Source organism: Carassius gibelio, chromosome B25, assembly GCF_023724105.1.
Source record: "Carassius gibelio isolate Cgi1373 ecotype wild population from Czech Republic chromosome B25, carGib1.2-hapl.c, whole genome shotgun sequence".
Lineage (NCBI taxonomy): Eukaryota > Metazoa > Chordata > Actinopteri > Cypriniformes > Cyprinidae > Carassius > Carassius gibelio.
In genome coordinates, this window is record NC_068420.1 from 6,191,497 (window position 1) to 6,203,550 (window position 12,054).

General features: G+C 37.2%; 1 protein-coding gene across 7 annotated transcripts in view; it reads right to left on the bottom strand.

Moving 5' to 3' along the window:
- Nucleotides 1-1,513: 1,513 nt before the first annotated feature.
- Nucleotides 1,514-12,054, bottom strand: part of LOC128013713 (AP-3 complex subunit beta-2) — a 34,144-nt gene continuing 23,603 nt past the window's right edge. For 2 of the 7 annotated variants that reach the window (XM_052596856.1, XM_052596853.1), the window contains exons 18-29: nt 8,989-9,027; nt 8,331-8,445; nt 7,780-7,966; nt 7,526-7,694; nt 7,193-7,280; nt 7,003-7,112; nt 6,324-6,552; nt 6,150-6,234; nt 5,629-5,726; nt 5,003-5,017; nt 3,475-3,613; nt 1,514-2,668 (exon numbers count right to left, since the gene is read on the bottom strand). In XM_052596856.1, the coding sequence (XP_052452816.1) occupies nt 2,518-2,668; nt 3,475-3,613; nt 5,003-5,017; nt 5,629-5,726; nt 6,150-6,234; nt 6,324-6,552; nt 7,003-7,112; nt 7,193-7,280; nt 7,526-7,694; nt 7,780-7,966; nt 8,331-8,445; nt 8,989-9,027 (1,425 nt within the window). In that variant the 3' untranslated portion in view covers nt 1,514-2,517. The remainder of the gene's footprint in view (nt 2,669-3,474; nt 3,614-5,002; nt 5,018-5,628; nt 5,727-6,149; nt 6,235-6,323; nt 6,553-7,002; nt 7,113-7,192; nt 7,281-7,525; nt 7,695-7,779; nt 7,967-8,330; nt 8,446-8,988; nt 9,028-12,054) is intronic. The other 5 variants (XM_052596858.1, XM_052596855.1, XM_052596860.1 and 2 more) reach the window with 3 other exon arrangements.

The following is a 12,054-nucleotide window of genomic DNA, read 5'->3' on the forward strand; positions in this document are numbered from 1 at the left end:
TTCGTTAACTACATTAGTTGTCATGAACCAACAATAAAAAACCTTGAAAGCATTTATTAATCTTAAATGAATCTAAGTTAATGTTAATTTGAACATTTCCTAATTATTCAATATTATTTAATGGACCTGAGCTAACATGAACAAACAACAGTTGTATTTTTATTAAATATCAACTAACAAAGATTAATACATAGAGTAACACGTTTTGCTCATTGTAAGTTTATGTTGACCTTATGGAATAACAGGCAGTGATTAATTGTTCACAATAAGACCAGAAGCATGGCACCTCTCACCTGTGATGTGTTTCCAAATGTTTAGTGGATTGGCTCCTGTGAACAGCCCAAAGGGCCTGTGAGCTACAGGATCTCCATATGCAGCATTGCAGTCTGTTTTCTCTCTCTGTTAAAAGAAACATATGGTACATGCACAAATAGGTGCCAGAATGTTCATATTAGCTGGACATTTCCTTTAAGGCGGCTTGCAACTAGTAAACCAAAGAGCAACATTATTTGTACTTGACTTTTTGAGAAGGCCTAGCTTGCTAGGACGTCTGGCTCTACCTCAATATTACAAATGAACAAGTTTAAGACAACCTACCAAACAATGAAACTCCACTTAACGTTAAGGGAACATTATGGTGTCTTAAAACCTAGTGAGCTCCATATTTAGACAGAAATAGTACTTCTTTTCTTTCTTTTTTATGCCTTAGTGCTCTTCATCTTGTTTATTCTTAAGTAAATTGGATTTTTATGGTTTACCTCATTTTTTGTAGGTCTACATTGTGTTTGCATTATGTTCATCACACACAGCTAAGCTGCGAATGTTTGGTGCTGATGTAGAATTCGCGCCATTAAAAAACTGAAACTGAAAGTGTGTAAAACCCTCTTTTACCGTCTCTTACCCTGTAGAAATCCATTAGAGCTGCTCAAAAAGACAAAAAAAGACGCTACCTTTGACTTTATAAGACAGTTCAGGACGCTGAACTCAAAACGAGTGTTAGGCTGCTGCTCAACCACACGTTAGGGTTCAAACCAGAGCACGTTTCAGTCATTCTCGGATTAAACAGGTGCATGACTCCAGCACGAGCAAATCACGCGCACTGACCAAATAGGATACAGTCAGTGGATTGCGGAGCTAGTTGTCACACAAACATAAGAAAAAAAAAAAAACTAACGAAATAAACATTAATTACAATAATTGTCTGTAGATAATTTTATGTAACATTCATGATCAGATATGTTTAAAAAATATACTAAAAATAGTTTTATCATTTAAATTGATAACAAGTTTGTTGTGACCGCTATTGGGGCATGTTGTCACAACCGTTTGTTCAGTGAACTGTATTCTTTGTCAACAACGAAGAAAATGTTCAGTTAGGCCTACTTTCTGTAGACATTAAGTTATTATGCAACTATTTATAAATAAACCAATAAAGAGTGACAACTTAACCTGGTCAAATATAATAAATAAATAAATAAATACAAAGTTGAATAAAAAATAGAAGCCATCTTAATTTGAGTGTGCGTTCTCTTTTATTGACATCTAAAACTCTTTATAATAAATAGAGATATAATATTCAAACAACAAATGATTTCCCACAGTCACACAGAGATGAGTCAGTAAAGCTGGATTTCCGGGAAAGGAAGATCCGGTTTATGCCATCAAGCACATCATCATAACTATAAAAGGTCTAAAACTAACTACTAACAGTGTCTTCACCAGGATAAACGGCTCCAGACTGCATTAAAATACCTAAAATAACCGGATTGTGAGATACTGTATTCTTGCGAGAGCTTCAAGAGAACAAAAAGCTGATGGATGTTGAGTGATATACCAGTCTATAGTCCTAAATTCAGCAGTTACACATTAGCAAATACAGATAAGACATACATTATAGTGGAAAGAGATGTTGAAATCCGATGAATTCATACTGATGTGTTTCGGAGCTTTTGATTTAGCTAAAACCAACATGAAACCAAAATGCACATGTTTTAGAGAGCTGAACAAAGTTCATGTTTTCAAAAGCAGTTTTGAAGTGGTTTCTGCTGTTGTCATTTGGGATGCGGTCTGGCATCAGATGTAAGACATTACATTCAGAAAATGTGAAAGATTAACACTAAAAATAAACCGCGCAGGGTTTCTACTGATGAATCACTCAGATGATTATTAAACTTGTTTCACTGAGCAGATGGATACAAGCTGGTATCCAAAAACTTTCAGCCATGTACTGTTCATCCTACAGAGCTTCTAAATTGAAATTGACATAGGTTTGTGCATTAATTGGGGAGAATTTATGGTGTCTTTAACAACTGTCTTTGATGTCATGCAACATTCAACAGAAGAAAATATAAGGAACATCCTGATTAGGGGCTGTGAATGTTACTGTTGCTGTTCTAATGTCAGTTCAAAGTATTTTTTTGTTGCTACAAGCCAGTCCACATTGGGAAAATATCTACACAGAGATGCGACTCAATGCGGTAAGCAGCAGTAGGAGGGTGTTGACTGTATGGGGCGCCATCACTGCGACAGGGCCTGCATGATATCTTTAACCAGCATTGTGCCGATCAACATCTTCTCGCAGTTCACCGTCAGCTGAGCTCTGCCGCCTTCCTTCGTAGAGACGGTGACCAGCACGAGACAACCGCTGCTCACTGTTTTACCTGCGAATCTGTAAACAGGAGCAGGAGGAGGAGGAGGAGGAGTACTGAGATTATAAAAGATGACAGGCCAGAAAAACAGACAGCAAAGCGAAGAAAGATTTCAAGAGTTTAACATACTCAAATAATGGACCCTTTACATTGCTTAAAAGGATAGTTACCCAAAAATTAAAATTCTCAACCTCATGTCGGTTCAAACCCATAAGACCATTGTTCATATTCAGAACACAGATTAAGATATTTTTGATGAAATCCGAGAGCTTTCTGACCCTCCATAGAGAGCAATGGAACTACTGTCCCACAGACGAAGCCCAGAATGGTAATAAGGACATTGATAAAATAGGCCATGTGACATAGAAGAGAAGAAACTCTTGAACAAAGTCCTCATTTTTGTTTTCTTTGTGCACAAAAAATATTCGCAAAGCTTCTTGAACAACTCGTAGCACATGGACTATTTTAACAAAGTCCTTACAACCTTTTGGGGTTTGAATGTGGTACTTGTGTTACTGTCTATGCAGGGTCAGAAAGCTCTCGGAATTCATCAAAAATATCTTCATTTGTGTTCCAAATAGGATTTGGAACGACATGAGGGAGGTACCTTTTAGATCTGATTTTTAAAACTCAAAGGCCCCATCCCAAATAGGACAGTTAGTATGTACTTTGTCTACAAGACCAATGGGCGTCCCATTTTTTGGTTCAAAAGTGTGCTCACTAGCGCCCCCAGCTGTTTACCACATAACAGTCTATGCAAGATTTTGTGGACTCCAAAGGTTTTCATTTGGGACAGGGCCACTGTCTTCATGTGTGTGTGTGTTACCTGCACTCTTTATCTGAACCGCATGGTACTCTGCTCAAGTTGGCGGTGGCTGTGACTCTCTCAACGATGACATGTTCGTTCACGCATTTCTCTCCCAGTGTCAACTTCTCTGAGATTTCATTCATTCCCATCAGTTTACCTGTGAAAAGAGACAGAAAGCATATCTTCAGACCAGTGCTCCATCAAACTGTCCTATGACGTGTTGCTACAGACTAGCTGAAAGCTACTGAAAATTTTGAATTAACTTTCATTTTTGATTTTTAATTTTACAAATTTTGTTAGTCATTTTTATGAGCTTTTTCTTTTTAATATTTCTGTTTAGCTTTAAATTTCAGTCTTAGTTTTAGTAATTTTAGTACTTAGTATTTTAGTTAGGTGGCAAGGCAACATTTCTTATTTTTGTTGTTTCCAATGTAAAAAAATTTCCATCTAATATTTATATTAAAACATTTTTTATTAGTTTTAGCTAAAAGTAGAAACAATGCCCAGAATGCATAGCAACAAACAAACATTTTTAAATGGTCAACCAAGATTATGAACAGTGTAAGAAAAAAAAATTGAAATATATTATGTGTTGAAAAGCAGAAATTGAAAATAATTAAAGGTACTTAAATTTATTGCATTCTTAGCTTTGCCACATGATAATGTCAGAGTATTGGACTCAACAGTGAACGTCTGTCTGGTCTCTTGTGCATTAACAGAGCTGCAGCCCACTAAAAATGTTTCAGTTCAGTCACTTAAAAGCTCAAAATGTATTAATAACGCTACCTCGGAAGGTAGCTGTCTATGTAGACATTACACAACAGGTTTTGTGAGCTGTGCTGAGTGTGCTGGTCTCACAAGTGTCGTGATGGTTCAGGGTCATTCGGACAGGTTCATTGTTTCTAAGGCACATTCCTGGCATAATGTTACCTTGACATATCGTGAGGAAAAGCATAGTCATGATAACAGTCTCCAAGGCTGGAGACTGCGGTAAGAGGGAGGAGCAGCTGGAAGCAAAAGCATTTCTAGAATAACAGGAAGGGGTGTGCGGCTAACAAAAATATGATCCAAGAACATTTGGCTAACATTCCCATTAACTTATGAAAACGTCTCAATGTTCCAAAAAATTTCAGTGTTCTCTGAATTTCCAAAACGTTACGTTTTTCAAATGTTTTGAAATGGATTTTTATTCTTTGTTATGCGAACGTTCCATTTTAGCATTATGGGAACATTACTTATTAATTTTCTCTGAACGTTCTCAAACAGGTGTTAACTGATGTAAAAAATGTAAGACTAATGTTTCACAAAAAATTAATTCTATGAACAATGTATAAATATCGTCATTGTGCTAACTTTCTGAGAACATTATTAAAGATAACGTTTAACAATTGTTCTATTAACATTACTGGAAGAACATTTTTCATAACTTTGTCAGAATATTAGCCAAAGTTCTCTGTTAGCTGGTTGTGTGTGTCTGTGCAAACAAATCAGGGACGATAGGGGAAGAGGAGGAGCTATGCTAATTAGCTACATCAGATAAACTTACCATTCAAAAGATTCTCTAACAAACAGCGGCAAAATGAGCCCACGGAAGAGGAAAACATGAATTTAAAACAAACACACTAAAATGCTAAACTGACAAACGTTTATGCTGAGCTGTTAGCAGCATGCTAACTTCAGGTTATAATTGTTCTAGATTTAGATTAGCCTCCTGTATTATGATAAAAATTGTACTAATATGGTATTAATTCCACTTCCAAGGGATTTTCTTTACTGTACATGCTTTTGAAGCTAATAGTACACAACACTTTGCGCTGTGGTAAATAATGAATTGTATGAGAGCAATGATTTAATGAGTTTAGCAAGAAGCTCATGCTTGCATGCAAATTAGTACATGAGAAAGGGGTCTTAGGTACCAAAAGCCCAAATTCTGGTCACGCAAATATGTAGTATTAATGCACAATGGAAGAATTCAGATTAGGAAAAGCCATGGAACATGAAATTTATATTTCATGAATAATAAAAGAGAGACATAATTTCTCTCTCTGTCATATGATCTGTTGAAAATGAATTTCAGAGAGACACTGCTACACAGGAAGAAAGAAATGACTTCGAGGAAATCTATAGAGCAACTGGGGCTGCTAAAATGAGGATGGGCTGACATTCTCTTACCTTGCTCCTTCTTGAAGTCGTTTTCTGTCAGAAACACTGGTGTCATTAGCTCCCCGACAGGCGGCTGGATGGAAGCGAAGAATTTGCGGGTGTGAGTACTGAAAAAAGTAAACAAAGATGCTTGGAATTGGAGTCAAGAAACTGTTATATGATTTATATGAATGGAGGTGATTTACATAAACAAATATGCAGCCCGTTTAATTGTAAGGACGAAGAATTGCCATGAAAAGCTAAATTACGACCATAAATGGACCATTCTATTTTTATTTAATGTCAAGGTGACTTACTAGCTAACAAAAATATGTTCTAAGAATGTTCTGCTACTGCTAACCATTACATTATGGAACTATTACTGGTAGTTACTTTAGAATTTTCTGTGAAAGTTCTGTCCATTGAAAACAGCAAAGGACCTAAGACAGATCCTTGTGGCACTCCATATTTTACTGGTGTTAACGGAGATGGGATATAAGTGGACATCAGGAAAATTAAAGTTTATAATTTAGCTCTTCTTAAACACTCACCACAGCTGAAAGTTTGCTGCTTGTGTAGAATCACAGAAATCTATGCCCATCACTACAGTAACCGATTCACCTGCTGATAACACATCTGAAAGAACGCATACAAACAGAACAAAAATAAACCTAAAGTAGTTAAAAGCTTGTTTAGAAAATCTCATAAAGTGCAGGGTTGCTGACCTATCTCAGCGAACTCACGGATCCTCATCCCACACTGCAACCTGGGCTCCTCGATATGCAGGTTTTTGGTCTCAGAGTTGGTGTTGTTGGTAAACTGGATCTGGACGGCCACCATGTTAGGGTCTGGACTGAAGGGCTGCCGGCTGAAGCAATACTCAACCGCAAGACCCTCACCTGTTATACGATGTAGGAGCTCATACATCTTTATCGAACCAGAAGGAGTGATTGTCTGTGAGAAAACAGAAGAGAGATTTTACATATATCGAATCAATTATACTATACAGTGCCGTTTGGGGCCAGAATTATTTTTTTTTCTTGAAAAGAAATAAAAACTTTTATTCAGCAAAGTAATGAATTCAATTGATCAAAAGTGACAGTAAAAACATTTATAATGTTACAAAAGATTTATATTTAAAGTAACTGCTGTTGGTTTAACTTTATATTCAAAATGTAAAATATAAAATGAAAAAGGTCTTAAATACAATATTTAAAAACAAAAATGTTAAATTTTCTTTTTTGTATTCTGAAAAAAATAAAAAGAGATGCATAAAAACAATTATAAAAAAAATTATTTATAAAGAGAAAATAACTTTTTCTGCAGACTCTTTCTGCAAAGTTATGACAATATTTCTGCTGTATTTATTGCACATTTACAATTGTACTTTGGCCCAAAACTCACTGTAGGTGCTAGAATAGTGTCAGTCAGTGACAAACCCTCCAGATCAGACACCAGACTACTGGACATGAAGTTAACCGGAGTCACTGGAGCCGATGCTGGAGCTGGTTCAACTGGGAGAGGGAAAGACCAATTGTGCTTTAACATTCAAGCATATGTCTTTGATCTTGAATGTGTGAGCGGTTTTACTCACAGTCATCCAGATCCAGCAAAGACATTTCCTGCGTCTCCTTCTTGCTCTCTTTTTTGGATTGTTTGGGAGGTTGTTTTGATACAGGCGTCTAAGGGAAATCAGAAAACATTTTACATGAACTCTTATCCATAAGATTAACATCAAAATAGCATAATAGTACTGTTAACTCACTGTCTGCATTGTTTAATCTCCTATGCAGCTCATGTGACAACAGTAGCATACTACTTTTAAGTTGAGTTTATTATAAAAAAAAAAGCAGCACACAGTATGCTGTATATAATGCACAGTATTAACTATGTAGTAAGCTAGTATTCTATTTTAATCTAGCCCAACCTTCTTCTTCCTGATGTCAGTGTCGGACTCAGACTCCTCCTCTGACTCATCCTCCGACTCGTCCCCTGATTCGCTGCTTTCTGATTCGCTCTCTGATTCTGAGGCACTTTTCTGATTCTTCACAGCCTTCCTGCCTCGTTTTCTCTCCTCGGAGCCACTGCTCTGCTCGCTGTGGGAGTGATGGAGCAGAACATGAGACACTGGTAAAACACAAATGATTGACATTGATTTGGTGTGATGTGTGGATGGCGCACCTCTCTGTGCTCTCCTCTACTGGTTTCTTGGCTTTGGTTTTGTCCAGATGCTTCTTTCTTTTCTTTTTCTTTTCCTCCTCCTCATCTTCCTCTTCCTCTTCAGACTCAGTCTCTTCTCCACTCTCTGAACCAGAGCCGCTTTCATCACTGGCGCTAGCACTTTCTGAACCGCTGCCTGAATCTGATTCTGTCAGGTGAGCGAGCAAAATCATATTAACTAGCACGAAATAAGATTAGCACTGTAATGAGCTTAATGTAAATTTTCATTCAAACTGGTGGTGAAAATACTTTAAAACTGAAATCCTTTTTATTCACTAATAAAGGAATCTAATTAAAATTTAACATTGTATCTATCAGTGTTGAATATTTGCAGGATTTATATATTTTTGTAATAAATACATAATAAAGACTTTTGGTTTAAATTAACAAAAATGAATTACATCGTTTTTAGTTAAGATAATAACCAAGGCATGCTGTCTAATGTGATAGCTTCCTATATGGCTAATAACTAAATTTTCCCATTTACGAGATGTAGCGTTCACCACAGTTACCGCTATCTGCTGATTCGGTTGGACCAGATTCTCCGTCTGAGTCGGAGTAGAATGGTTTCTCTACTTTCTTCTCCTTACGATCCTTCCGGCTTGTGCATTTGCTCCAGTCTGGAATCTGCAAAGGATCGCAAAACACCATCAAAACAAGCTCAAGTACATCCGGAGGGCCTAAACGGAGAAAGAGGATCATATAACGGCCATGAATGCCTCTTTAAAAGCAGCAAACATCTTTGTTTACACTCATAGGTCAATAAAATTACAGTTCTAGAGAGACGTGCCTCTCTTCGCTCAGCGTTTGAGGTTTACAGCAGGGAAGGTTGTGCATTCATGGCCACTTTTGTTCTTGTTGTGTACGCTTAAACATTTAATTAAAGAGATCACATCCTAAAAAAGACCCCAAAGACCACCAGCACTGATTTACCCAAGATTCATCTGACTTTAAGCTAGAATCAGCGTGGTGATTAGAAAGTAGATAAGTGATTAGCAACTAGCACCAGTGCTGTAGGCCATTTCTGGGGTGTTTTGGAGGATTCTGGTCTTTAATCATAGAGCAAGGGCTGAGGAACGGGAAAGGCTGATCTAGCACAGTACAGACGCTACGCTAGGCTGGTGGCAAAAGCTCTTTGGGTCTGACGCTAAGGGTGACTGACAGACTCACGCTGGTTAAAGTGGTGACTCTTTCGAGCAGCCTAATAACCTGGCAAACAGGAAAGAATAAAAAGAAACGCAATAATGATGCTGTGAGATGGCCAGAAGAAGAGGAAAGAAAAGAACAGAACAGAAAAGAAAGATTTAAAAAGTACACACAAGGATTCAGGTTGCACTTGTCAACAGATTAAAACGTATTTGGATGCGTTTTACGTCCATTTTTCGCTAACAGCTTCAGTCAAAGCAACTGAAAGTGTTGCGTTCATATCAAGAACGATAACTTTATATAGAGGATAAATCGTAACTATATGATTAGCTTGATCAGGTTTGTTTAATTAGGGTTCAATCTAAACTGTGCAGGAGTGTGGCCCTCCAGGAACTGAGTGTGAAATCCCTGACATAAAAGAACATCAGAAAGAAAATCATTGAAAAATTTTTTTCGAGCTGCTGAACAATAAAAAAGTTAACAGCCAATCAGGATGCATCCGACTTTAAAGCATGTAAGCATTTAAAGTGTCAGACAACAAAACTGCAGTGCATGCTTTTCATAAACCATTGGTGTGGGCGCTAATAGTTATCGTTATAGTTATCGTTCTTGGTGTGAACGAGCAAATAAGGGGGAATTCACTCAGAATGAATAGCATTATTTACATCGGGCAGTGATGTTCTAGCGTTCAATTTACTAAATTCGTTCAATTTAGCAGTCATTATTTTTCAATGCAAATTATGCAAATGACGTAACAGCATAAACACAATCACAAATTGAATGCTGAAATCCATCTGCACAGCACAACTCATAAACTTTTGGTTCATTATTAAGTGCTAAGCGATGACCCAGCTAACAGGGAACGTTCTCAGAACTTTGGCTAATGAACAAACCCTCTTCCAGTAACGTTAAAAGAAAGTTTGTTTAAAATGATCTGGTCTTCATTTATGTTTTCAAAACATTAGCGCAAAAATTGTATTGTATTTATACATCATTAATGGAACCTTTTTTTTTCTTACATTTTTCTGTTAGATGTTCGTCTAACGTTTTTCAAATTACGTTTTAAAATTGACTACATTTAACAGTTCATATAACCAAATGTTTTTTAAATATTTTTAAATAAGTGAATGTTTTGAATGTTCAGAGAACAACAGAAACGGCGTTTTCACAAGTAAATTATTAATAAAACATTCTTAGAACATACTTTTGTTAGCTGGGTATGAACGCGACAGGTTCTGCAACCCCAAACGGATAATCTGACATAGTTTACAGGGACAGAAAAATATTGCTATAGCTGTTATTCCAGTCAGTTATATTATTCTTTTTCTTTGATTAAAATGCTCACAAACACTCTATTTCTGTTTACCACCAGCTGTCTTGGACATACCATTAGATACCGCGGCTAATTAAATTAGCACGTGCTTAGTTTGCATTGAAATATCATATGCAAAAGTGTCTGTTTAGTGAATTCACCCCTTAGTTTAGAACTTTCAGAAGGTCTCTAATCATGTACTCAATATGTCAATCACAAATCTGTATTAGGATGATGTTTTAATGCTTTGCTGAGCATTTGGTGTCACAGTAATGGAAGTGCAACATTAATATGAAGGTTTAGCCATGTGATGGTTTGCTTGGCAGAAAATGAGGTCAGTAGATTTCAGATTGAGACACAAAAACACACACTTTAGTGCAGGAAGGTCGAGCCAGGCGACCCGACTACACAGATAGAGGACAGAGAGAGAAGCCACTGCACTCTTGCGGGCACCTCTCTCCAGTCTCCCAAGAGACCCATTCGGCCCTCACTGGTGTCTATGACCTCCTCTTGCTGCATAATATGGTGGGTGGGAACATAAAGAGACAGACAGACTGTCAGAAAGGGGATGAAACTGATAACACACCCATCTACGACAAGAAATCTGCAGTGAAAGATGAGTGCTTTATGAAATAACAAATAGGATTATGCAGACAAAAACCTGAAGCTGGAATCAAGACCCTGGCCGATCAGTGTGTTATACAGACCTCATGCATATGCAGATTCGATAATGGAATTTTAATAAGGGAGGCGTGGCATATGTAAATGTACGTGGGCGTGTCAGTCTAGTCAGTTCTAGAACTCTCAGTGATTTAAAAATAATTCTAGAACCACAAGTAAAGCATTCGGTTCTAGCATTCAGACATCGTTTTTTAATAATTTCCTGTTTGAAGGAATGTTCGGTGTTCAAGTTGAACTCTTTAACGACAATTTTTGACATGCTGTTAATAGAGTGCAACAATACAGTTTTCTGCTGTGTTGGTTCTGGAGGAATTTTTTTCCATCATTTCTTCCCTAGATATTTTTTAAAAAGTCACACACATATAAATATATATTCATATATAAACAAAATATATTTGACACATTTTTTGCAATCTATGCATACTGTGCATACAAATATTCACTCTTCATTACTTGCAGTGTTTCATGAGAGTGTGGGTGCACAATACTTCTTTTGGTGTGATTTCCTTATTGTGACTCTCTGATTGGTGGAGGTTCTCTGCTGAATTATGGGATGTGTAGTTTTTCATCAGCATTCATCAGAATTTCAGTTAAATGTGATTATTTAAAGTTACTTCAACAAAAGCATATAACAGGGGTGTCAAACTCAATTCCTGGAGGGCCGGAGCCCTGCAGAGTTCAGATTCAACCCTAATTAAACACAGCTGATCCAACTAATCAAGTCCTTCAGGTTTATTTGAAAAACTATGTGATATGCGTGTTGGAGCTGGGTTGGAACAAAGGGCTCCGGTCCTCCAGGAACTGAGTTTGACACCCCTGGTATACACCATTGATTGACAACCTTGTAACTCACATTCTGCTATTAAGAAAATTCATGAATGAATGAATGAGTTTTTACTTCTGGACCTGGACTATTGCACTCTATTACCAAGGGAAATAATTCTGACACATCAACCAATCGGGCTGCAGGATGAGTAGCTACCACCCCGCTGAAATGCAGACTGTGTGATTTATGCATTATGAGGGTGGAGTTATGCTAATGAGCGAGGAAAGTGAGGATATAAAAGTGATTGAGCGTGATTGTTTTGGTCAGCGCT